Here is a 24929-nt window from a genome sequence, read left to right on the forward strand (position 1 = left end):
CAGTACTTGTCATTAGAAATGAAGGGGGAAAACTCTATTCCTTCTTTGTAAGACATTTCAATAAGGGAATTCTGTACCGCCCTTAACATCGGTAGCTTTGAGGAGCGAAGTCCTCTTATTTTCCACAGCTATTGAGATCTGGGACAAACTAGGGATGTTTCACAACTGCTACCTCTAAAGGGAGCTTGTTTATTTGTGTATCAGCAAGTCCTCTGACCTCTCCCCACATCTGTGTTTATGTCTCCCCATTTCCTGCACCTCTTCAAAACACAGAACTATGCCCCAAGTGGGGGTATTATTACAGCCTTTGTATGTGTGATGGGATTTCTTAAAACTCTCTTTCCAGTTTGTAAAGTAATCCAGTCAGATACAGCTTCCACAAATCAGTGAAACGGTCAATTGGTTTTTTGATGTAAAGTGTCCGGTAACATGGCATATGAACCCCTAAAGACATGTACCATAATGGGTTGAGGGTACAGTATCTAACAAAACAGACTAAGACAAGTTTACCAGGAATAAGTTACAGATTGTGGAGAGGATGTGATATTATTTCCTCTTAGGGTGAGACTAGTGCCCCATTGTTCTTACTGTATCTCACTGACCACCCGGATCACTTAAGACACTGGTCTATCATTACTTCCCCTATAACATTGGCCTCGTCCCTGGGCATCTCACCACTCATGTCAATGTTCTGCTAGCTATAGGCCCAGTATGCATTCATAAGGGCATTCTATTCCCTTGAAAGTGCACTACTTTAGACCAGGGCCCATTATACACTAAATAGGGAATATGGTGTCATTTACAAGACTCTGCCCAGTGTTCTGGCTGAACACGACACTGAGGCATGGGCCCTGGGATGTACAGCTGGGCCACTCATCCAATCATCACCTTGAGCTGAGGACCAACCACCCCACCTCCACCCAGAGGGGCTCCAGGAATTCTCTTTCTGTAGCAGTACACACCAAACACAGGCATGACTTCCTGTATGACATTACTGACCCGAGTTCCTGCTCCATAGCCAACCCCATTCCCTCAATACTTTACAATGTTGTAAACACTGTATGGCTCACTCATTCATATGCTAATATTGCCATCACTATATTATGGAGGAAGATGTCAGCTTTAAGACGGGGGACAATGAAGGCTATATTTGAGCTTATGGTTTTAGAAACTCAAATTGTATGTGTACCAAAAACATTGCAAATATTTTCCAAATCAAATTTTCAGAAGAGCATGACACACAAACTGCATGGACTCAAAACATATTCAGACAGTGTATGCCATTAGACCCATTTGTATTATTTACTGGTAGTACCTTCATCAATCAAGTGCATATAAAGAATGTTGACAGGTATTTTATAGGGATAACATCCACATACAGAAAGAGAATGACCGATTGACAGTAAACACAAGGAAGGAAAATAAAAAAAACTAGGTTGACTACAGTCAGCATATACATTCATCACCTTTCAGGCTCCTACTAGGATTTATCATGCGGCACTAACATTATACACCTCATCATTCTATAGTCCATTTGAAGTGCTTGGGTACCATCTTGTTGACAGGCCCCTGTTGTGTTATGCACAACACAGCAATAGATTGAGTTAAGGAAAGCAAGAATTTAACTTGTGAAATAGTCAATATTTACCTCGTAGCAGATAGCTCAGTTTTTCAAGTACAGTACTATAAACTCAACTTGACTGCAATTCTAGTTTAATCACTAAATTCACAAGTTTCTAGATTAGGTAGGTTGTGTGTCAGGTACAGATTTCTTATTTCCGAGAGACAGATTTCTACACTCGAGGGCATTACAGCAATGCTGTAGTAGTGAAATCATATTGTCCAGTAGCCATGTCTGTCTTTTTTCTGTTAGTCTTATGAAAATTATAATTGCACTATTGGACTAATCATCCGTTTAGTGTTAGGGCTCTTCTGCACTACGTATCAAACCTATTTAATAGTGTTTGTAGATTATATGGATTCATTTAAACCATCTACTTCAAGCTCAGGTAAATAGTATATATATCATGCAACACAGGACAAGATGGAGCTCTATTTTAAATAGCTATTGAAAGTGACAAATCCAAGGAAAGGCAAAATATCACCATGTCTAAAATAATCTCCCAATGGTAATCATAAGAATTCATAAAGATATGATATAATAGTGTGTTAGACTGCTGTCCCTCATGTTCCCACAGCTGGCCTGGTTGTTGGGCTGTGCTTTAGCATGGTTCAGGGGGGCAGCGAGTCCAGGTATGCAGGTCCAGGAGAACCTGGTTCAGATTCTCCATCCAGTCCTCTCGATCCTCCCCAGTATCTGCTGAGAACCAGCACCTGAAGAACAGAGAGAACATATGAGAAATATCACAAGATAAATGAAAATCGACCACTGTCTATCAGATACAGACAGGCTCACTTTAGCAGTGTCAGTCATCCACAAAACATTAATATTGAAAACATTCATGACCACTTGTTGTCAAGCTAATTTGCTTGTGTCATAACGGAGTAAGAAAATATGTAATTTATTTACTTGGCCAGAGCGCCCTGGTCATCCGGTTGTGCAGTCTGAACGCTGCTGACCAGTTCAAAAGTATAGGGGCGAGCACAGGAGCCTCTCATCACTGGCTTCACACTCTGACTAGAGGAACTAGACAGGGAGATGCTGCCTTCTGCTGCCTGCAAGTACAACAGAGAGAACAGTAGAGAGGCGATAAGGGAATGTTTAAATCAAGTTAGTGTGACTTTGTATATTCAGATAAGAGAAAACGTTAATGTCCCCAAGAGGCAATGCATTTTGCAGCAGGAAATGTACATAGACAACTTAGAAATATTAGAAAAGTGTATTATGTATGCAATAAACATAATGGAATTGTTATCCTTAGTTTCTTTTTTCAAAATCCTTCTGATAACCTGAGAGCTTAGAACCAAGAGCTCCAGTCCAGTCATCTCTGTCATATCTCAATACCCACCTTGCTGCCTCTGTCATTGGGGTGGTTCCAATAGGACATGTGGTTTCCCTCCAGGACAAAGAAGCGTCGATGCCAAGCTCCAAATCCATTCACCACCTCAAACATCGTCTGGATGGAAGAAGGGAGAACGAAGGGGTGGGTGGAGGATGAATCACAGTAAAGAAAGTATAGAGGACAGGAACAGGATAATATGCACTTGAGATCAAAGCGAATTGGGTCAACAACAAACTCACAAGGAAGCCCTGTTGCTGGACATTAGAGTGGCTCTCGCTGTCCAGTTGCAGGTATATGTTTCCCTCTAGTGGAGACAGGAAGGGCACCTGCACAGAGGTGGAATTACATGGATACCAGGGTTAAGCTTCTTGTAGTTCATCTAGCTAGGGAGGTAAACAAAACATGCAATGAAGAAAAATTGAAGTCATATGAACATAGATTAAAATGTGTTTAGAAATCTACCTATGGAGTACTCCATCACTGATATTATAGCCAGTGTAGCAAAGACTAATTATTGATACCAGTTTTGCTGGCCGCATGAAAGGAGTCAAATTGAGACGCAAAGAGAAAAGGGGTAAAAGTGAGTGTGCAACGCGGAAAAGTGAGAGTGAAACCTTTTCCTGAAACTCATCTCCCAGGAGTCTCCTGATTTTGCCTTCAAACTTCATCTGTGCACAAGTGGAGAGAAACAGAACAGGGAGGGATAGAGGTAACATCCCAAGTGACTAGGGCTGGCACAATTATTGTATAATTATGAAACCGACAGTAAGAGGGAATTTTTTTGGGGGGGTCATAAACATCTTAATACAGTCATTTTAAAAGATTGGGGGGGCGATTCAATTTCATATTCAATTAGATATAGTTTACCCAATAATCGTTTTTCATTTTTTATGAAGTGGGTAAAGTTTGAGACAAGGGTGGTACCAAAGCTGTTTTATTTATTAGGTATGTTATAGATAATTCTCAAAGATGCATTACAAGCTAAAAATATTTGTCAACAAAAAAATTGCAATAAATACCAATTTGCATGACAATTAATTGTTATCCCAAATTCCATAATCACAGCCCTACAAGTGACCCAGCCCAGACTGTAAAACTTTAACACCAAAGAAGAACAAGTCATGTGAGGAAATGACAACCATCTGATCTGATATCGCAACAAAATCTGGAAAAACTGAAAATGTAACAGGATATACATTAGATTCAGCTAAATAGATTAAAAGATAGTGGCACACATCTTCAAGTGACAGTGAGATACAATCTAGCAATCAGGTGGTTCAAAATAAAATAAGAGGCACGGTAAAACCATGGAACGGACTGACAAAACATGCCTCCCTACATCTTCCCATAATGTAGGAGTGCAGATACACTAAACATATCTCATCCAGGCTGGTGCACTGCAGCAGGTGTGACAGACGGGCAGCCAGGTGAGATGAGCCTACCTTGTCCAGGGGGAACTTGCTCTGGCCCAGGGAGGCCAGGGAGATCTTGTGAGAACCAACCAGAGAGAAGTTGCTGGTGCGCCGGGTGTTCAGGTGCGGCATGGTAGAAGCTGTGGGGTGTTGATTCAATCCAATCAAACTGTCACCACTCAGGACAAATGTCATCTTCAGATCATATGCAACTAGGACAATAATACTTACATGTTACATTTTGGTTGGATCTCTGTTGAAAAGCAACAAGATAACGTTTTCAGATTAGAAACATGTAACAGGAAAGGGGGTATAAATATACACCCCTCACCATTTCAAGTACTACACAGATAAGAAAGCAGATAATTTACCTTGATGGTGCTTAGAAGCTTCCTTGGAGTGACCTAAAAAATAAATATGATCAGAACTGAGCTTTTGACATGTATATGTCTCATTGTCAGCCATAGAACATTGGATAGCATTCGTAAATCAGAAGATGTCGCACTCACCCTTGACTTGGTGGAGCTGCGGAGATCCACATTGCAGGTGTTCCCTGAGGTATGGGACTGAGTAATAGAAGACCGTTTGTAAATGATACATACAACCTGTTGACACACATTCTTATCACGGACCATCTACTATATTTACTAATACACACGTTTTAGGTGAGAAATAAAGTAATATGTTCCATCTCACCAGGCTGTAGACCTCCACATCAATCTCAAAGTTGGAGCGAATGTCCTGCCTGAAGGGACATAATACAGTCAGTCACAGAAAGAGTTGGACAGACTAGGGGCGAGAGCCATTTTAGCAGTAGTACAGCAGATATTACACAAGCGTCTCCTTTAAAAGGCAAAGACAGACCAGTAGGATTGCCTGCCGAGAGAACTTAGCGACTCTGAACAGAGTGCTGGCCGTAATTTACAAAACTGATTCAACATGGACCCTACAACACATGCGTCGACAAGTGAACAGCCCCCTACTGTACAGACCGACAATCGGTCTGGCGAGTTCTCCTTTACTCCTCACTTCCTCCATTTGGAACCAGTGGCGGGACTCACAGGGTGATGGAGGTGGGGAAGGAGATGGTGTCTCCATTCTGGGCGTCCACTGCGGTGGCCAATGGGGTCGCAACGATGTTGCAGGGTCCATAACGAATCAGGACAAAGAAATAATGAGTGGGCCGACCTTTAGGGAGGAGAGAAAGTCAGGAAGGTTGTTCACCTGGTATGATTTAAAATGTGTCTTGAGCTGAAAATGAATTAATTGTACTTTACTACTTGAACATTTAACCCAAATGAGCAGGCAAACAACTCACCTTGGCAGCAAGCAGCAGCAGAGTAAATGGTTCAAAATAAATGATGCAACAAACGTCATACTACAAAGGTGATAACACGCGTAGCCTAACTGACTGTAGGTACCTGTTCGTGTGCGGGCAGAGCAGACAAACTCCACCTTGAGAGGGAGCTGGACACTGCTGATGCTGACTGTGCCCCTGCAAGGCTGCTGGGACATGCTGGAGTCCCCCTCACCCCCCTCTAGATCCTCAGAGACTGAGCCCCCCCTCTCCTTCAGCCTGGCCACCTCAGCCAGCAGGGCTGCCCGCTTCTCACCTGACACACAGAAGAGAAAGACAGAGGGGGACACAGTCAGATGATCAAGCAATGGAACAAATCAAGAGGTCCATCATACCTTCCAGCATAAACGTATACAGGAGAAAAAAAAGCAATAGCAGTGAGAGAGATGAGGTTGACGATTATACACTAATTCAGCAGACAAATTAGGAGAGGGGAGAGAAAACGTCACGGAGCTAGGGGTGGGATAGGAGTGGATAGAGACTCACAGGAGACAAGCAACAATTTATCAGCCTCTGCCTCCTCCAGGGAGCCTCTGCCGTGGTCCTCGTCAGTGCAGCAGCTCAGGGCCTGCAACGTCTGTTTGATGACCGTCTGTAGCTTGGCAGCATCCTCATTCAGAACCTGACCAATCACAGGAGGATAGGACATTAACTCCAACCAGCCATACTCATTCAAATACTCTTTCTTTACATTGGTCACATTTACATGTGTGGTGTACCACAGGGCAGCTCTCTAGGCCCTCTACTCTTGTCTATTTTTACCAATGACCTGCCACTGGCATTAAACAAAGCATGTGTCCATGTATGCTGATTATTCAACCATTACGAGTCAGCAACCATAGTTAATGAAGTCATTGAAACCCTTAAGAGTTGCTGTGTTTTGGAATGGGTGGTCAGTAATAAACTGGTCATGAACATCTAAAACTAAGAGCATTGTATTTGGTACAAATCATTCCTTAAGTGCTAGACCTTAGCTGAATCTGGTAATGAATGGTGTGGCCGTTGAACAAGTTGAGGAGACCAAATTACTTCACGTTACTTTGGATTGTAAACTGTCATGGTCAAAACATAGATTCAATGGTTGCAAATATGGGGAGAGATCTAGCCATAATAAAGAGATGCTCTGCTTTGACACCACTCCAAAAAGGAAGTGCTGCAGGCTTTAGTTTTGTCTAATCTTGATTATTATCCAGTCGTGTGGTTCAGTGCTCCAAGGAAAGACCTAGTTAAGCTGCAGCTGGCCCAGAAAAGAACAGCACGCTTTGCTCTTAATTGTAATCAGAGGGCTAATATGAATACTATGCATGCCAGTCTCTCTTGGCTAAGAGTTGAGACTGACGGCATCACTTTTTTTTTTAAGAAACATTAAAAGGTGTTGAAAATCCCAAATTGTTTGCATAGTCAACTTACACACAGCTCTGACACACTTATCCCACCAGACATGCCACAAGGGGTCTTTTCATAGTCCCCAAATCCAGAACAAATTCAAGAAAACGTACCGTATTATATAGAGTTCTTACCGCATGGAACTTCCTTCCATCTCAGTGCTCAAATAAACAGCAAACCTGGTTTCAAAAAACAGAGCAATACCTCACGGCACAACGCCTCTCCCCTATTTAACCTAGATAGTTTGCGTTTATGCATTGATATGTAGGCTACGTGTGCCTTTGAAAAAATGTATGTAGTTCTGTCCTTGTCTAATGATGTTCTGTATTACGTTTTGTGTGGACCCCAGGAAGAGTAGCTGCAGCTTTTGCAACAGCTAAATGGGGATCCTAAAAAAATAACTAAAATACCAAATCCATGCACACCAATATCCTGTTGTTATTATTCGGGACACAAGTATTCGGTTTTTGAGTTCATGCATATAAACATCATATCCAGTTCACAATAACCCGAAAACGCTTGTATCCCAGTTATGAGAAACCCGGATTAGATGCCTGGGACATGCTGATGTAAGACGGGATACTGTGACATGTAAACATCTCATCTCCTTTATTGTTGTTTATTGTGGTCTGTGCAGGCTCAGTTTCACATATCATGGGTGTTGTGTGATGTCATCGGATTGTCAAACAAACCACTTCAAAAAGTAGACTACCTGTGCAGTTCGATCCACCATAATAATGCCGTAATAATTTAGCCTACTATAAATTAAACTTACATTTCAATTTATAATTTCCTATATTTGGTAGGCCATATTATACATTTCCAACATTTGGTTGTCAACTATAGTTTGAAACATGCAGCTTCTCTTCTGTTATAAATTGTTGCCCCAAAAGACTAAATAAAGTAAAGCTCACCAGAATAATGTCATACATCAATAGAATGAATGCATGAGTAATCTACAGTAGTTAACATCTGTAAAGTTGTCAGTTTTACCGTTTCATTTAGGGACTGAGGAGAAAACGGAATAACTCTAAAAGTGAAAAGATCGGTCCTGTGCAAAATGTCATCAGTTTGACCGGTTTTAAGGAAATGAAAACCTGAGAAAATGACAAAATACATTTCTGATAAAACTTCAGTTCGTCTTGAGTGCATATCTTGGTTGAAATACTGTCTGCTTGCATAACAGTGTCAAAGATAACACATTACACGTGTACTCGCATTTCCTCAAGAGATGCGATAAGAAATAATTTCTCCACTCCTGTTCCCAAGACAACAAATGTTAATTGTGTCTAATTTCACTGTAAGGAGTTAATATTACGCTACGTGAGCGGTTATAGGCTTACAGTCAGTGTCCATATTTCAGTTAACACACATGAACTTAAATAAGGAATATTATTTTGTATTCATGGATACAGGGATATTCATGAATGGGATATCAAAAGGTGCATGGAAACAGCTTCTCCTGAAAAAGACCTTAAGCAGGGTATGAGCTACTATCCGGAATACTGCGCGTGCATGTAAACGTGGTCAGTGCCAAAGCCAATGTTATCCATGTGGTACATTTGTCAATGCCCACATAAAGGACATGCAAAGTTTGGATGATATGCTACACAGGTAGTCACTCTCCATGACACGGAAGACACAGAATAGACTCAACCGTTCCAACAGTCCTACTACAGACCATGATCCTTTCCTTGGTGTTGACACAGGGCTGGGGGTGAGACTTCTCAGCGGCATGCTTCTGCACCCTTGGGGTTACACTCTGAATGGCTGGCTTGGTGCTCTGTCTCTGGGTGCGGTAGGCATCGATGCTGTCAATCACAAAACACATTGGAGTTGTCACAGATATAAATAACAAGCCAATCATATATTGTCATAGTCAATGAGTTTCATTTCACACATGTTAGCTGACCACTGTCAGTTCTGCTTGTCCTGAAGTGTAGAGGACAAGATGACTCACCTGTAGAGAGGGGCACTATCAGCAGGGGGAGTGGTCAGCTCTTCAGGAGTCAGAAGTAGGGATGGAGGGTTGGCTAGCTGATTGGCTGCAAGTCTCTGTGGGGATATCAAAGTCAAGGAGGAACATTTAAGTGTAAAACATTCAAACTTTGTAAGCCAAGGGCCTCCCGGGTGGCGCAGTGGTCTAGGGCACTGCATCGCAGTGCTAACTGCGCCACCAGAGTCTCTGGGTTCGCGCCCAGGCTCTGTCGCAGCCGGCTGCGACCGGGAGGTCCGTGGGGCGACGCACAATTGGCATAGCGTCGTCTGGGTTAGGGAGGGTTTGGCCGGTAGGGATATCCTTGTCTCATCGCGCTCCAGCGACTCCTGTGGCGGGCTGGGCGCAGTGCGCGCTAACCAAGTGGGCCAGGTACACGGTGTTTCCTCTGACACATTGGTGCGGCTGGCTTCCGGGTTGGAGGCGCGCAGGTTGGTTGGGTTGTGCGTCGGAGGACGCATGGCTTTCGACCTTTGTCTCTCCCGAGCCCGTACGGGAGTTGTAGCGATGAGACAAGATAGTAATTACTAGCGATTGGATACCACGAAAATTGGGGAGAAAATGGGATAAAATTAAACTTTGTAAGCCAAGAACAACGACATAAAAAAACGATGAAAAAAAACTTGAGTCATTTAAATGAAATTATGGGCAGAAAGATTAATTTAACTCCATCTTTCATCGAATCAGATGGCTTATTCATCACAAAACGATTGATGATGCAGATTATTTTAGTGATTATTTCATTGGCAATGTAGGGAAATTCAGATGGGAAATGCCAACAATGAACAGTGAGCCATTGTATACATGCATTAAAACAAATAATGAAAGAAAAGCATTGTAAGTTTGAATTGTGTAAAGTTAGTGTGGGAGAGGTGGAACAATCATTGTTATCGATCAATAATGACAAACCTCCTGGCATTGACAACAGATGGAAAGCTACTGAGGATGGTAGCTGACTGGCCACTCCAGTCTAGAGGAAGGTGTTTATCCTCAGGCCTGGAGGAAAGCCAAAGTCAATCCACAACCCAAGACTGGTAAAGCGGCCTTTACTGGTTCTAACAGCCACCCTATCAGCTTGCTGCCAGCTCTTAGCAAACTGTTGGGGAAAATTGTGTTTGACCAAATACAATGCTAATTCTCGGTAAACAAATTGACAAGACTTTCATTTTGCTTTTAGGGAAGGGCACTCAACATGTGCTGCAATGACACAAATTACTGATGATTGGTTGAAAGAAATTGATTAAATTTGTTTGAGCTGTACTGTTAGATTTCAGTGCAGCCTTTGATATTATTGACCATAACTTATGTTTTATGGATTTCCAACCTCTGCCATATTGTGGATTCAGAGCTATGTTTTATGGATTTCCAACCTCTGCCATATTGTGGATTCAGAGCTACCTAATATAACTAAGAGGGTTTTCTTTAATGGAAGCTTCTCGAATGTCAAACTTGTAAAATGTGGTGTACCGCAGGGCAGCTCTCTAGGCACTCTATTCCTTTTTAAGTTCACCAACGACCTGCCTCTGGCATTAAACAAATCCTGTGTCCATATATGCTGATGATTCAACCATATGCATGTCGGCAACCACAGCAAATTAAGTCACTGAAACTCTTAAGGAGTTGCAGTCAGTTTTGGAATGGGTGGCTAGTAATAAACTGGTCCTGAGCATCTCTAAAACTAAGAGCATTGTATTTGGTACAAATAATTCCCTAAGCTCTAGACCTCAGCTGAATCTGGAATTGACTGGTGTGGCTAATAAATTAGATGGTGTTATCTTGTATGGTAAACCCTCAACTTTTTCCAAATTTTTTGTTACAGCCTTATTCTAAAACAGATTTAATAGTATTTTTTCCTTCAATCTACACCATAATGACAAAGCAAAAACAGGCTAAGAAATGTTTTAAAATGTATAAAAATGTTAAGAAATAAAAATAAAGTACCTAAATATTCTGACCCTTTACTTAGTACATTGTTGAAGAACCTTTGGCAGCGATTACAGCCTCAAGTCTTCTTGGGTATGACGCTACAAGCTTGGCACACCTGTATTTGAAGAGTTCTCCTATTCTTCTCTACAGATCATCTCAAGCTCGGTCAGGTTGGATGGGGAGTGCTGCTTCACAGATATTTTCAGGTCTCCTGATCGAAGAGATGTTCGATCAGGTTCAAGCCCTGGCTATGGCTGGGCCACTCAAGGACATTCAAAGACTTGTCCCGAAGCCACTCCTGAATTGTTTTGGCTGTGTGCTTAGGGTCATTGTCGTGTTGGAAGGTGAACAGTCTGAGGGCCTGAGCGCTCTGGAGCAGGTTTTCATCAAGGATCTCTGTACTTTGCTCTGTTCATCCTTCTCTCGATCCTTACTAGTCTCCCAGTCCCAACCGCTGAAAAACATCCCCACACCATGATGCTGCCACCACCATGCTTCCTTCACCGTAGGGATGGTGCCAAGTTACCCCCAGCCGTGACGCTTGGCATTGAGGCCAGAGTTCAATCTTGGTTTCATCAGACCAGAGAATCTTGTTTCTCATGGTCTGAGAGTCCTTTATGTGCCTTTTGGCAAACTCCAAGCAGGCTGTCATGTGCCTTTTACTGAGGAGTGATTTCCATCTGGCCACACTACAATAAAGTCCTGATTGGTGGAGTGCTGCAGAGATTGTTGTCCTTCTGGAAGATTCTCCTCATCAACAGAGGAACTCTGGAGCTCTGTCAGTGACCATCGGGTTCTTGGCCACCTCCCTGACCAATGCCCTTCTCCCCCGACTGCGCAGTTTGACCAGGGAGGTCGGTTCTAGGAAGAGCCTTGGTGGTTCTAAACTTCTTCAATTTAAGAATGATGGAGGCCACTGTGTTCTTAGTGACCATGAAGGCTGCAGACATGTTTTGGTACCCTCCCCCAGATCTGTACCTTGACACAATCCTGTCTTGGAGCTCAACGGACAATTCCTTTGAATACGCAAACAATTTGGAGTTGTCAACTTACACACAGCTCTGACACACACAAACACAACCCACCAGACATACCACCAGCGGTCTTTTCATAGTCCCCAAATCCAGAATAAATTCAAGAAAGCGTACAGTATTATTAAGAGTACAGGGCCATTATTGCGTCAAACTCCCATCTCATATGAAACACAAACCTGGTTTAAAAAAACTGATAAAGCAACATCTCACGACAACGCCTCCCCCTTATTGACTTAGATATTGTGTGCATGTAATGATATGTAGGCTGTGTGTGCCGTTTGTAAGTATGCAGTGCTGTTCTTGTCTATTAATGTTCTGTATGATGTCATGTTTCATGTGTGGACCCTAGCAAGAGTAGCTGCTGCTGCTGCTTTCGCAAGAGCTAATGGGATCCTAATAAAATACCAATCACATTGAACTAGGTGACTATGGCACCCCCGTTTGTCTGCAGAGCCTTACCATAGGAGTGACCACAGCTTCCACAGACTTGCTGAGAGGGGAGAGGATAAAGCTGGGTGGGAAGGACAGCAGCTCATCTGCACTGGAGTCCAGTTCCTTGGTTTCTTCCAGGTCTTCACCCTCCTCAGCTTTGTCCTTGTCCAACTCGGTGTCTGTTTTCTCCATTCTGCGCATCGCTGTGGCTATGCCACTGTTGTGATCCTCAGTGTCCTCTTCACCCTGCTCTTCCATCCTTCCCTGGGCAGCAGCCTCCAGCACCTCATCAAACATTAGGTCAATCATCTCAGCGGTGTTGGTTTCATCACGAGAGCTCAGCTCAGCCTCTGTGGATAAATCCCCATATGCAGCAAGTTACATCCAGACATAAAAAACGTTGCCCTAGTGCGTCTACAACAGGGTTCCCCAATTGACAATGGTTTTATTTGGCCCAAAGTTTTCTGAGCCCCAAAAACACAAACATTTTTAAATTTCATTGTTGGACATAAGACTAAAAATACCAGGAAATCAGCAACAAGTTATTTTCATTTTGGAAATCTGTTCAAGTATTCCCACACACAAGAGAGATAATAATGATTGGATTTATATATCACTTTTCTACCAACTGAGGTACTCAAAGCGCTTTACATAGTAGGGGGAAAACGCACCTCATCCACCATCAATGTGAAGCACTCACCTCAGTGATGCACAGCGACCATTTTGTGCCAGAACTCTCACCACACATCAACTATCAGTTGGAGAGGTGAGGAATGATATATGCCAATTAGGAATGAGGTGGATGATTAGGTGGCCAGGTTGGAAATTTAGCCATGACACCGGGGTGAACACCCCTACAATAAACGCCACGGGATTGAGAAGTCAGGACACCCGTTTTACTGTCCCAAAGACGGTACACTACGCAGGACTATGTTCACAAATGTAATCAAGGTTTGAAATGATTATGTTTAGTCAAATATTACAGTGCATTCAGAAAGTATTCAGAACCCTTACATTTTCCACATTTTGTTATGTGACAGCCTTATTCTAAAATGGATGATTTAACACACAATACCCCATAATGACAAAGCAAAAACTGGGCTGTATGTATTATATGTATTGTAAAAATAAAAACAGAAATACCTTATATACATAAGTATTCAGACTCTTTACTACGAGACTCAAAATTGAGCTCTGGTGCATCCTGTTTCCATTCATCAACCTTGAGAAGTTTCTACAACTTGATTGGAATCCACCTGTGGTAAATTCAATTGATGGAAATGATTTAAAAAAAAGGCACATTCCTGTCTATATAAAGTCCCACAGTTGACAGTGTATGTCAGAGCAGAAACCAAGCTATGAGGTTGAAGGAATTGTCCGTAGACCTCGGAGACAGGATTGTGTCGAGGCACAGATCTGGGGAAGGGTACAGGAGGAAAAGGGGCTCAGGGAGGAGATGGGAGAACCTTCCAGAAGGACAACCATCTCTGCAGCACTCCGCCAATCAGGCCTGTATGGTAGAGTAGCCAGACGGAAGCCACTCTTCAGTAAAATGCACGACAGCCCACTTGGAGTTTTCCAAAAGGCACCTAAAGGACTCTCCGACCATGAGAAACAAGATTCTCTGGTCTGATGAAACCAAGATTGAACTCTGGCCTCAATGCCAAGCGTCACAGCTGGGGGAAACTTGGCACCATCCCAACAGCAAAGTATGGTGGTGGCAGCATCATGCTTTGGGGATGTTTTTCCAGTGGCAGGGACTGACAAAAAAAACAATCAAACCCATTTTAGAATAAGGCTGTAACGTAACAAAATGTGGAATAAGTCAAGGGGTTGGACAAGTTTCTGAAAGCACTGTATATCTGTTTAGGCTTCTTGCGCTCAATTTGAAGTCTACAAATATATTACCTCACATGTACATATTACCTCAATTAGCCCGACTAACCGGTGTCCCCGCACATTGACTCTGTACTGGTACCACCTGTATATAGCCTCGCTACTGTTATTTTCACTGTCATTTTACTGTTATTCCAACATGTAACAAATATTTTAAAATGTCATAATTTAGCTGTTCATAGTGTAGAAAAAAGATTAGGTGCAAAGTGTTGGCAGTGACCCATTGAATCCCTTGTTTAGACAATGGTAGTGAGAGAAATATTTGACCAGTATCTTTATGACTTTATGCCCAGGTGTGCGCAACTGTGTGTGTAACCCAACGTGGTTGTGTCTCACCTCCTGCCCAACTTGTGCCAACAACCTAGACATGTCTCACCTGACATACTTTCTCTTTTCCAGCTTGATGAAGAGTCCAGCTCAGACAGGGCTGAGTCATTGATCATTTCTGGCTCCAGGATAAATGTGACTTTCTTTAACCCTCTGGCCTCTGACTGTGGTTCATCAGTCTGTTCCTCGTCTGTAAGCAGCTCAGAGTCTCCCTGTTCTCTGTCTGACACAGCTGATGCGTTTGCGGCCTCTCCCTGCTCTGGACCCAACTCCCCCTGGTGTTCACCTAGAACAGACTTCTCACCCTGGATGTCATCTAAAATACTTTCCGCTTTCCCTTGTTCTTCAACTCCAGAAGACTCCATCTCCTCACCTAATAGGTCCCCAACCTTCTCTAGTTGGGACTGAACTACCTCCTCTTCCTCACCTACAGCAGACGCCACATGTTTCTCACCTAAAGAGGAAGCCACATCTTCCTCATCTACAAAGGACCCCACCTCCCAGTTCTCCTCTTTCAGGGACCCCACTTCCTCATCTACAGGGGACCCCACCTCAACTACAGAAGACCTCATCTCCTTCTCTTGTATGGACACCATCTGCTCCTCAACTACAGAAGAACCCAACTCCTCACCATCTCCCTTTGACTCCATTGCCACAGGATTAACTAAAAACAAATGGGACTCATCATTAACATAGAATTTCACCCCCCTGTGGACTAAATCCCTTTCCTCCTGCTTGTCACGAGCAGGAGAGACTGCCTTTTGCTGCTCTTTCACTACAGGACCCTCTGCTGTCTCATGATCATCTGGTCGAGAAGTTCCCTGACAAATGTCCATAGTGCACTCTGCCTGCTGCTCAGCCATGTGTCTCCCCTTCACCTCTTTTGGTGGGACATCCATGTGAACTGAGGACTTGGTCACCTCACCTGTTGAATAATCACAATCTGACCTCTCTACACTGACATTTGCACAAAATTCAGATTCTTAATTTTAGTCAGATTTCTCTCAACATATACCATTAACGTATCTACCTTCAAGCTCTTAAACTGTAATAATGCATTGACTTCTCTTGCAGTGTCTTACCGGTGTCTTGAATTGGAGGCTCCACTCCATCGACCTTTGTGAAGACAGATGTCTCGGTAAAGCTGCCGTCCTTCACCCCAAAAGGTTCATCACCAGTCACATTGAGGTCTGCCTGCTGGACACTCAGACAAATTAGCCCCCTAAAATGCATTGTTCCTCTTATGCACATGTCTATGCATTTACAGCAGAAGGTATTCAACCCCCTTGACTTCCCACTTTTTGTTGTGTTACAGACTGCATTTAAAATGGATTAAATTGAGATTGTGCCACTAATCTACACACAATATCCCATGTCATAGTGGAGATATATATATATATTATTCTTTTACAAATGAAAATATGAAATGTCTTGAGTCGATAAGTACTCAAACCCATTGATATGCCAAACCTAAATACATTCAGGAGTAAAAATGTGCTTAACATGTCACATAATAAGTTAAGGACTCACTGTGTGCAATAGTGTTTAACATTATTTTTGAATGACTACCTCAACTCTGCAATCCGCACATACAATATGTAAGGTCCCACAGTCAAGCAGTGAATTTCAAGCACATATTCAAACAAAAGATCAGGGAGATTTTCCAAAATCTCACAAAGGGCACCGATTAGTAGATGGGTAGAAATATGAACACTGAATATCCATTTGAGCATGGTGAAGTCATTAATTAAGCTTTGGATGGTGTATCAATAAACCTTGCCGGAGAGGAAGGAAACCACTCAGGGATTTCACCATGAGGGCAATAGTCATTTTAAAACTGTTAAAGTTTATTGGCTGTGATAGGAGAAAACTGAGGCTGGATCAACAACATTGTAGTTACTCCACAATACTAACCTGAAGAGTGAAAAGGAGGAAGCATGTGCATAATAAACATTTTTAAAATGTCCAATAACATACATCCTGTTTGCAACAAAGAAATTAACTTTTGTCTTGAATACAAAACATTATGTTTGGGGCAAATCCAACACATCACCGAGTACCACTTCATATTTTCAAGCATTGTGGTGGCTGCATCATGTTACGGGTAGTGCATGTTCATCAGCAAAGAACTAGGGATTTTCCTTAGGATAAAAAACAGAATAGAGCAAAGCACAGGCCAAATCCTAGAGGAAAACCTGGTTCAGTCTGCTTTCCAACAGACACTGGATGAGGAATTCAGCTTTCAGCAGGACAATAACCTAAAACACAAGGCCAAATTTACACTGGAATTGCCTACCAAGAAAACATTGAATGTTCCTGAGTGGCCTATTTACAGTTGCCTTAAATTGGCAAAACTGGAAAATGGCTGTCTAGCAATGGTCAACAACCAACTTGACAGAGCTTGAAGAAATTGAAAAAGAATGTGCAAATATTGAACAATCTAGGTGTGCAAAGCTCTTAACCCACCCAGAAACACTCACAGCTGTGATTGCTGCTATTGGTGTTTCTAACATGTATTGAATACTTATCAAATCAAAATATATTAGTGTTTTATTTGTCATTAAATTTTCATAAATGTTAGAATTTTTCACCCACAATTAAATCATACTTTAACGCAACAAAATACAGAAAAAATCAAGGCGGTTGAATACTTTCCGAAGGCACTATATATTATAAAGATTCTGTACCACTATATGAAGGACCAAGTGAACCCTATACCCGATTACCAGTCAAGTGACTTGGAGGATGAAAATGACACCTCATCAGTGACACCTGTGACATTTCAAGACACCCTGTTCTCCTCAGAACCAGTTACACTAAGTCCATATAAGTAAACTCACATTCCATGGTTGGAACGGTGGCCACTGCAGTCTCCTGCTACGTCTAAACATCATCCAAGGGGAGAATGCGGAGACGGGTGGGGTCGCCCTCTAATGATATCACAACAAATATCATTGTTCTATCAGGAAACAAGTACTTGAGCTCAACATTTTAGTAATTTAGCAGACGGTCTTATCCAGAGCGATTAACCCTTTACACACATGGGAATTTGCTACAGTATATTGAAATGTTTAAGAAATATGAAAATGCATAACCACGGTAGTAATTGAAAGGGAACAGTTTGGAGATAATGGGAAAATTATTAGACCAAATGGTGAGTACACAACAGTTCACCTGACAGGACTGAATCCAAACATTACACAAAACAACAGATTTTATGTGCATTTTACATTTACTGTACTTTGTCGCATTTGTTTACAACAAAATCTGAAAATACATTTAGTAACATAAGCCTATTCCTGGAAAATGTGGGGTATCTGCAAAATAAAACTTAATAAGGGTTTGAGTGAGAGGACTAACTGGTGTCTCCAAGTGGCCACACACACACCTTTCCAAGGTGTGCACAGTTCCTAAGCAATTTTATGTCAAAGAGTTCAACTATAAAAAGGTACTTTGAGTTCTCCTAGCTGTGCTGTTGAGGAACTAGAGCAAGTATACTTGTAGTCATTTCATTTGAAACACAACCCTGCATAACAGCCATCACACAATTACTGTTCTTTACGCAATTCAAAAAGGATCCATTATAAATCGTAATATGTGTCAGGTGGGCATGACTTGAAAGCTTGTTCCATTGCCAACAAGTTATAAAATATGATTTTAGACAATTAAGAGAAACAGATCATAATGTGCACATAATTTAAGATACTGTTTGAAGAGGTAGAGTTACAGGCATTTTTGAAAGACAGGCAGGGACTCTGCTGTCCTAGTGTCAGCGGGAAACTCGTTTCGCCATTGAGGTGCCAAGACAGAGAAGAGCTTTGACTGGGCTGAGCAGAAGCCACAAACATAACACTTAACAATATTCTGTGACCAGACACAAGAGGGAGGGTAACAACTTACCTCAGTCAGTGAGGAATCAGAGTAGCTTCGCTTTAGGAAGACATTCTCTGTGATTGGCTGGGCCCTTACGAGACGCAGCTCCTCCTCCCTCTCCTGATTGGTCAGACAAATAGAAGCTGTTAGAAACTTCACAGGAATTTTAAGAATTGTGCAACAGCAATATTTCAGAATGCATTGCATACCTCAAGACTCCTGGTACATTTCACATATACATTTTAGTCATTTAGCTGATGCTCTTATCCAGAGCACCTTACAGGAGCAATTAGGGTTAAGTGCCTTGCTCAAGGGCACAGACAGATTTTTCACCTGTGTGTGGCACAGACCTGGCGTATGCGGGAGGCTTGTTTGGAGCTGGGCGTGTCACTGGCCTCGAGTTTCAGTTGTAAGTTGGTAACGGCGTTGGAGAGGGTACGGGGCCACCGGTTGGCTGGCAGGGGGCTGGCCTGAGGAGTGGTGGGGGATCTAAACCGCTCCACCCGCGAGCTGAATTCTGCCTCACCTGAAACAGACCAGATGCTCCTATCATTTAACCACTTTAGTGCAAATGTGTTATCACTTGCATTCAATGAATGTAAAGAAGCTGGAAGGTAAATGTATAAGAATCCTCACCAATAAGATGGTGCTCTTTGAATCCATCCTGGAATTTAATGGATGGTACCCCAGACCCTGGATCAGAGAGGCATCTATGAGCCAGCACATGCCCTCCTGTAAACAAAACATCCCCAGTTGGAGTCACTGTTTCTCAATGACTACAGATCTGAGTGTTGCACAGATACTGCCATATTCAAGTTCTATCGATACTGTATACAGGCTGCGAGTTGGTAATTTTAGGAGGGGGCGTTATCCTTTTACCCTCACGTCTCTGGGTTAGTTGCTGTACTCTGGAGCGGACAGAGCAGAGAGCAGGGGTGTCAGGCTTCACCAGCTCTGCACAGCGGAGGCGGTCTCTAGTTGAAGACTTCTTTGTAGGGCTGACGTTCTTCTCGCCCAACACCTCCAGGCGACGCCTTTTCTGAACATCATTGACATCTGTAAGACAGGAAAGGGAAGCTCACAATAATAATAATGGGTATGCCCCAACACTGCACTGATGATGGATGACATGAGTTGACTAATTAATACTTGTTCAAGCCTTAAGAGTCTAAGACCTGTTTAAGCCAGGGAAGTGGGGGGGTCTGCTTAACTATATGGAATTGTTTTAAGGTCATATCAAAGAGCTTTTTGACATTTGATTTGAATGAATTTATTAATTCGATTTTCGCGGGGCGTGGACGTCTACCTTAGGGGGTTTAACAAGCACTCATGCGCACGCAGTGATGTTGACACACTCACCAGACGAGTGGACATTGTCTTCTGTGTCAGACAAAGGATCTCTATGTCTCTTCAAAGCTGTCGCCAACCCACTTCGAAATTCCCCATCCATGATCTTCCTGTGAAATAAACACCAAATTAAGTGCCTAGCTATAGTTTATGCAACTTAACTTACGTTAGCTAATTGATTTATTCGGCAGGTTGGTTACAATAACTCAGCTGGCTAGCTACAAGCTAACTGGACTCTGGAGAATGCATAGATAGCTGAATGTTACTGCTGCTAGCTGGCTGAACATACTTTCAGCTATTTACCTATAATGTGTCGGGTATAACATCCCCTTACCTCAACAGAAGTGTCCGTGTAGGTCAAGCAAACAAGTCACGGCTGAGCATAAACTGCGGAAAGATTCGAACGGCTGTTCATTTGAAGCCTTTTCAAATACACTTTGAATTTCAGCGGGTTTTTGGAAGTGCGTCAGTGGTGGGTGAATAAATTACCATAACGACAAGACCGAGCGCGCAAGATTTTGTTATTGTGTTTACGGTAGATTAAGTTTCAAGTTTTAATGTCAGGTGCACAAGTACAGTGAAATGTCTTTCTTGCAAGCGCCAAACACCGAAATGAAGTAATAAATATCAATGTAGCACTAAAAATAACGCAAGGCAGAGAAAAAACACAAGAAATAAAAATAAGAAGATGAGAAAGTAAGAAGCTATATACAGAGTCAGTTCCAATACCATATTTAAAATGTGCAGGGATACTGGAATGATAGAGGTAGATCTGTATAGCGGTAAGGTTATCAGGATATATGATGAACAGAGTTGCAGCAGAATAAATTATTATTGTATGTGAATGTGTGTGTGCGTATGTGTGTAGAGTCAGTATAAATGTGTATTCATGTTATGTGTGTGTGTTGGAGTGTCAGTGTCCGTATGTATGTAGAGTCCTGTGATTGTACATAGAGCCAGTGCAAAAATCAAAAATCAAATACAAGGGTCAACTCAAATAGTCTGTGTAGACATTATGTTAGCTATTTAGCAGTCTTATAGCTTGGGAATAGAAGCTGTTCTGGAGCCTGTTTGTGTCAGACTTGATGCACCGGTACCACTTGCTGTGTGGAAGCAGAGAATACAGTCTATGGCTTGGGTGGCTGGAGTCTTTAATGATTTTCCTAGGCCTTCCTTTCACAATGGTACAGTTGTATAACTTTTTGAGGATTTGAGGGCCCATGCCAAACCTTTTCATCTTCCAGAGGGGGTAAAGGCACTGTCACGCCTTCATCCTGACAGTGTGCATGTGAGTGGACCATTTTTAATCCTTAGTGATTTGGACACCGAGGAACTTGAAGCTCTCAACCCACTCCACTGTAGCCCAGTCAATGTGGATGGGGGCATGCTCGCCCCCACATTTCCTGTATCCCAAACTTGATGATGGTGTTGGAGTCGTGTGTGGCCACAGAGTTGTGGGTGAAGAGTGAGTACAGGACGGGACTAAACACACACCTCTGTGAGGCCCCCATGTTGAGTGTCAGCGTGGCGGAGGTGATGTTGCCTACCCTACCACCTGGGGTCGGCCCGTCAGGAAGTCCAGGATTCAGTTGCAGTGGAAGGTGTTCAGTCCTAGGGTGCTAAGCTTGGTGACGAGCTTGGAGGGAACAATGGTGTTGAACGCTGAGCTGTAGTCAATGAACAGCATTCTCACATAGGTATTCCTTCTAGGTGGGTGAGGGCAGTGTGGAGTGCAATTGAGATTCCATTGTCTATGGATTTGTTGGGGCAATATGCAAATTGGAGTGGGTCTGGGGGTGAATGGGGTGATGGAGTTGATGTGTGCCATAACCAGCCTTTCAAATTACTTTATAATTACAGATGTGAGCGCTACAGGGTGGTAGCCATTGTGGTATGAAGCAGTAGAGTTATTGTGAACTAGAAAGATTGAAGTCTTCAGGGGATTACAGACTAGGACATTGAGAGGTGGAAAATTAATGTGAGAATCTTAGATGATGAACTTCCATAAAGGGTGAGGCAAGGAACTTCATAAATTCATATCTAATCTAACTAACTTAATTAGTTGATAACCTGAGTCAGTGTCATCAACGTTTTGCAGTCTACACTGGGTTGTAAAATTTGTCTAATTGCAATTTACAACCAAAACCTAATAGTCCAAAAGAAAACACATTCTCTACATTCATTTAACATTTATTGAACATACATGTGAGGTCTAGAATTCTCTCATTTGCGTTATTGCAGCATATCAATGATGAATTGTCTGTGGAAATTGGTGAGGGTTGAAAATGTGTGTGATTGTGTGAGTCAGCCCGATAAGAACTTTCTAAAAAATCTTACTGTATGCATGTGAAAATATCTGATAACATCTGCTGTCTGTAGCATCTCCACTTGACACAGATAGCTCCACACCACAGATTTCTGCAAAAGAGGAAAACAGCATCCTACGCTTTTCACACAAACAAAAAAAGAAGAACATATGATAGAGAAAATGCTTGGGGGTTTCCTAAAATAATTGTCATACAGTAGACCTAGTGTGACTATGCAAAGACGGTGCCTTCAGAAAGTATTCATACCCCTTCACTTATTCCATGTTTTGTTGTGTTACAGCTAGAATTAAAAAATGCTAACATTTTTGTACATTTATTGAAAATGAAATGCAGAAATATCTAATTGATATACACTACCGTTCAAAAGTTTGGGGTCACTTAGAAATGTCCTTGTTTTTGAAAGAAAAGCAATTTTTTGTCCATTAAAATAACATCAAATTGATCAGAAATACAGTGTAGACATTGTTAATGTTGTAAATTACTATTGTAGCTGGAAACGGCTGATTTTTTATGGAATATCTACATAGGCATACAGAGGCCCATTATCAGCAACCATCAGTCCTGTGTTCCAATGGCACGTTGCGTTAGCTAATCCAAGTTTGTCATTTTAAAAGGCTAACTGATCATTAGAAAACCCTTTTGCAATTATGTTAGCATAGATGAAAACTGTTGTTGTGATTAAAGAAGCAATAAAACTGGCCTTCTTTAGACTAATTGAGTATCTGGAGCGTCAGCATTTGTGGGTTCGATTACAGGCTCAAAATAGCCAGAAACAAATAACTTTCTTTTCAAACTCGTCAGTCTATTCTTGTTCTGAGAAATGAAGGCTATTCCATGCGAGAAATTGCCAATTTCTTGCATGGAATAGCCTTCATTTCTCAGAACAAGAATAGACTGAAGAGTTTCAGAAGAAAATTCTTTGTGAAAAGACCCATTGTGAAAAGTGATAACCTTCTATTTGCAATAATAATAATAATTTGATGAGTTTGACTATTAGTCGTAGGCAACAGATGAGTGCTATTTTAAAAGATTGGAGTACCCGCCAGGATCACTCAATGATGTCAAATAAGTTGCATTGTGTAACTTACACTACACCAGTGGCGTGTATCCATGGATCTCAAGGGAAGTCATTAATATACTGTTGAAGTCGGAAGTTTACATAAACCTTAGCCAAATACATTTCAACTCAGTTTTTCACAATTCCTGACATTTAATCCTAGTAGAAATTTCCTGTCTTAGGTCAGTTAGGATCACCACTTTATTTTAAGAATGTGGAATGTCAGAATAATAGTAGAGAGAGTGATTTATTTCAGCTTTTATTTCTTTCATCACATTCCCAGTGGGTCAGAAGTTTACATACACTCAATTGGTATTTGGTAGCATTGCCTTTAAATTGTTTAGCTTGGGTCAAACGTTTCGGGTAGCCTTCCACAAGCTTCCCACAATAAGTTGGGTGAATTTTGGCCCATTCCCCCTGACAGAGCTGGTATAACTGAGTCAGGTTTGTAGGCCTCCTTGCTCGCACACACTTTCTCAGTTCTGCCCACAAATTTTCTTTAGGATTGAGGTCAGGGCTTTGTGATGGCCACTCCAATACATTGACTTTATTGCCCTTAAGCCATTTTGCTACAACTTTGGAAGTATGCTTGGGGTCATTGTCCATTTGGAAGACCCATTTGCGACCAAGCTTTAACTTCCTGACTGATGTCTTGAGATGTTGCTTCCATATATCCACATAATATTCATTCCTCATGATGCCATCTATTTTGTGAAGTGCACCAGTCCCTCCTGCAGCAAAGCACCCCACAACATGATGCTGCCACCACCGTGCTTCACGGTTGGGATGGTGTTCTTCGGCTTGCAAGCATCCCCCTTTTTCCTCCAAACATAACGATGGTCATTATGGCCAAACAGTACTATTTTTGTTTCATCAGACAAGAGGATATCTCTCCAAGAAGTACAATCTTTGCTTCCCTTGACAAAAAAAAAGTATTCAAAAAATTGCCAATCAGCGTTGAGCTAAACTGAGCGAGCTCAACTGTGAATGGTCCTGAAAGTGTAAAGGGAAGCCAGCTTGGATTTGGCATCACTCCTATCAAATCCCATTGAGAGCATTGAGAGCATTGACAGAATTGTTGCATCTTGTTGTCGTCCGGTAGCTAGCTAGCCAGCTAGCTAAAATGGTCCCTTTCCTAAATTAGCCATGGATGGAGATAGGGATTTGGACTTGTGGTTTTACTTAATTATCCATACTGGCCAGTGATTATACGGTGATTCTGATCCAACCAATAATTTAAACATTGTCGTGCTCCTGGCCTGAGAGGATGGAAGTTCAATGTGTAGCTAGATGTAAAAGGCTAATGTTAAGAAGCTAACGTTGCCCATGAATAGAAGTTTGGCGAGCAAGCATTTTAGACTAAGACAACAACAACAAAAAATCTTATACTCTATGAAATCTGAACCATGGACAGCCACATCATATGTATCTTACATTGATTGGACTAAATTTGCTGGTTCTAATCTCTGAGCTGACTAGGTGAAATTTGTCGATGTGCCCTTGAGCAAGGCACTTAACCCCAATTGTTGCTGTGGATAAGACTGTCGGCTAAATGACTCAAATGTAAATGTAACACTCTGTGGTTCTAAATCAACA

The 24929-nt window shown here is 42.1% G+C and overlaps 1 protein-coding gene across 7 annotated transcripts; it reads right to left on the minus strand.

Moving 5' to 3' along the window:
• Nucleotides 1–1265: 1265 nt before the first annotated feature.
• On the minus strand, nt 1266–20411 carry LOC129862597 (anillin-like). 7 transcript variants are annotated; one of them, XM_055934401.1, is made up of 25 exons: nt 20284–20411; nt 19962–20059; nt 19488–19658; nt 19239–19334; nt 18953–19128; nt 18630–18722; nt 17570–17659; nt 15812–15926; nt 14779–15654; nt 12534–12856; nt 9079–9173; nt 8800–8929; nt 6219–6354; nt 5797–5988; nt 5437–5563; nt 5072–5120; nt 4885–4941; nt 4747–4779; nt 4607–4628; nt 4406–4515; nt 3578–3631; nt 3203–3289; nt 2970–3077; nt 2531–2676; nt 1266–2334 (listed from the first exon to the last, which is right to left on the minus strand). In XM_055934401.1, exons 2-25 carry the CDS (start codon nt 20050–20052, stop codon nt 2223–2225), a joined length of 3489 nt encoding a protein of 1162 aa, XP_055790376.1. In that variant the 5' UTR covers nt 20053–20059; nt 20284–20411; the 3' UTR covers nt 1266–2222. The 7 variants fall into 7 exon arrangements, with proteins under 7 accessions (XP_055790376.1, XP_055790375.1, XP_055790374.1 ...); XM_055934400.1 differs by having other exon boundaries at nt 15812–15923; nt 19482–19658; XM_055934399.1 differs by having other exon boundaries at nt 19482–19658.
• Between the last annotated feature and the right edge of the window lie 4518 nt (nt 20412–24929).

This window comes from Salvelinus fontinalis, chromosome 9 (genome assembly GCF_029448725.1).
Source record: "Salvelinus fontinalis isolate EN_2023a chromosome 9, ASM2944872v1, whole genome shotgun sequence".
In the NCBI taxonomy this organism is placed as follows: domain Eukaryota; kingdom Metazoa; phylum Chordata; class Actinopteri; order Salmoniformes; family Salmonidae; genus Salvelinus; species Salvelinus fontinalis.

What these genes read in the sequence shown, in the direction of transcription:
- LOC129862597 (XM_055934399.1), bottom strand. Translation starts at nt 20,052, where the DNA reads ATGGATGGGGAATTTCGAAGTGGGTTGGCGACAGCTTTGAAGAGACAT. An exon ending in AAGCTGTGGTCACTCCTATG is followed by an intron (nt 9,174 to 12,533) that starts GTAAGGCTCTGC and finishes ATATCCCCACAG; the next exon opens with AGACTTGCAGCCAATCAGCT. An exon ending in GACCAGGGCGCTCTGGCCAA is followed by an intron (nt 2,335 to 2,530) that starts GTAAATAAATTA and finishes TCTGTTCTTCAG; the next exon opens with GTGCTGGTTCTCAGCAGATA.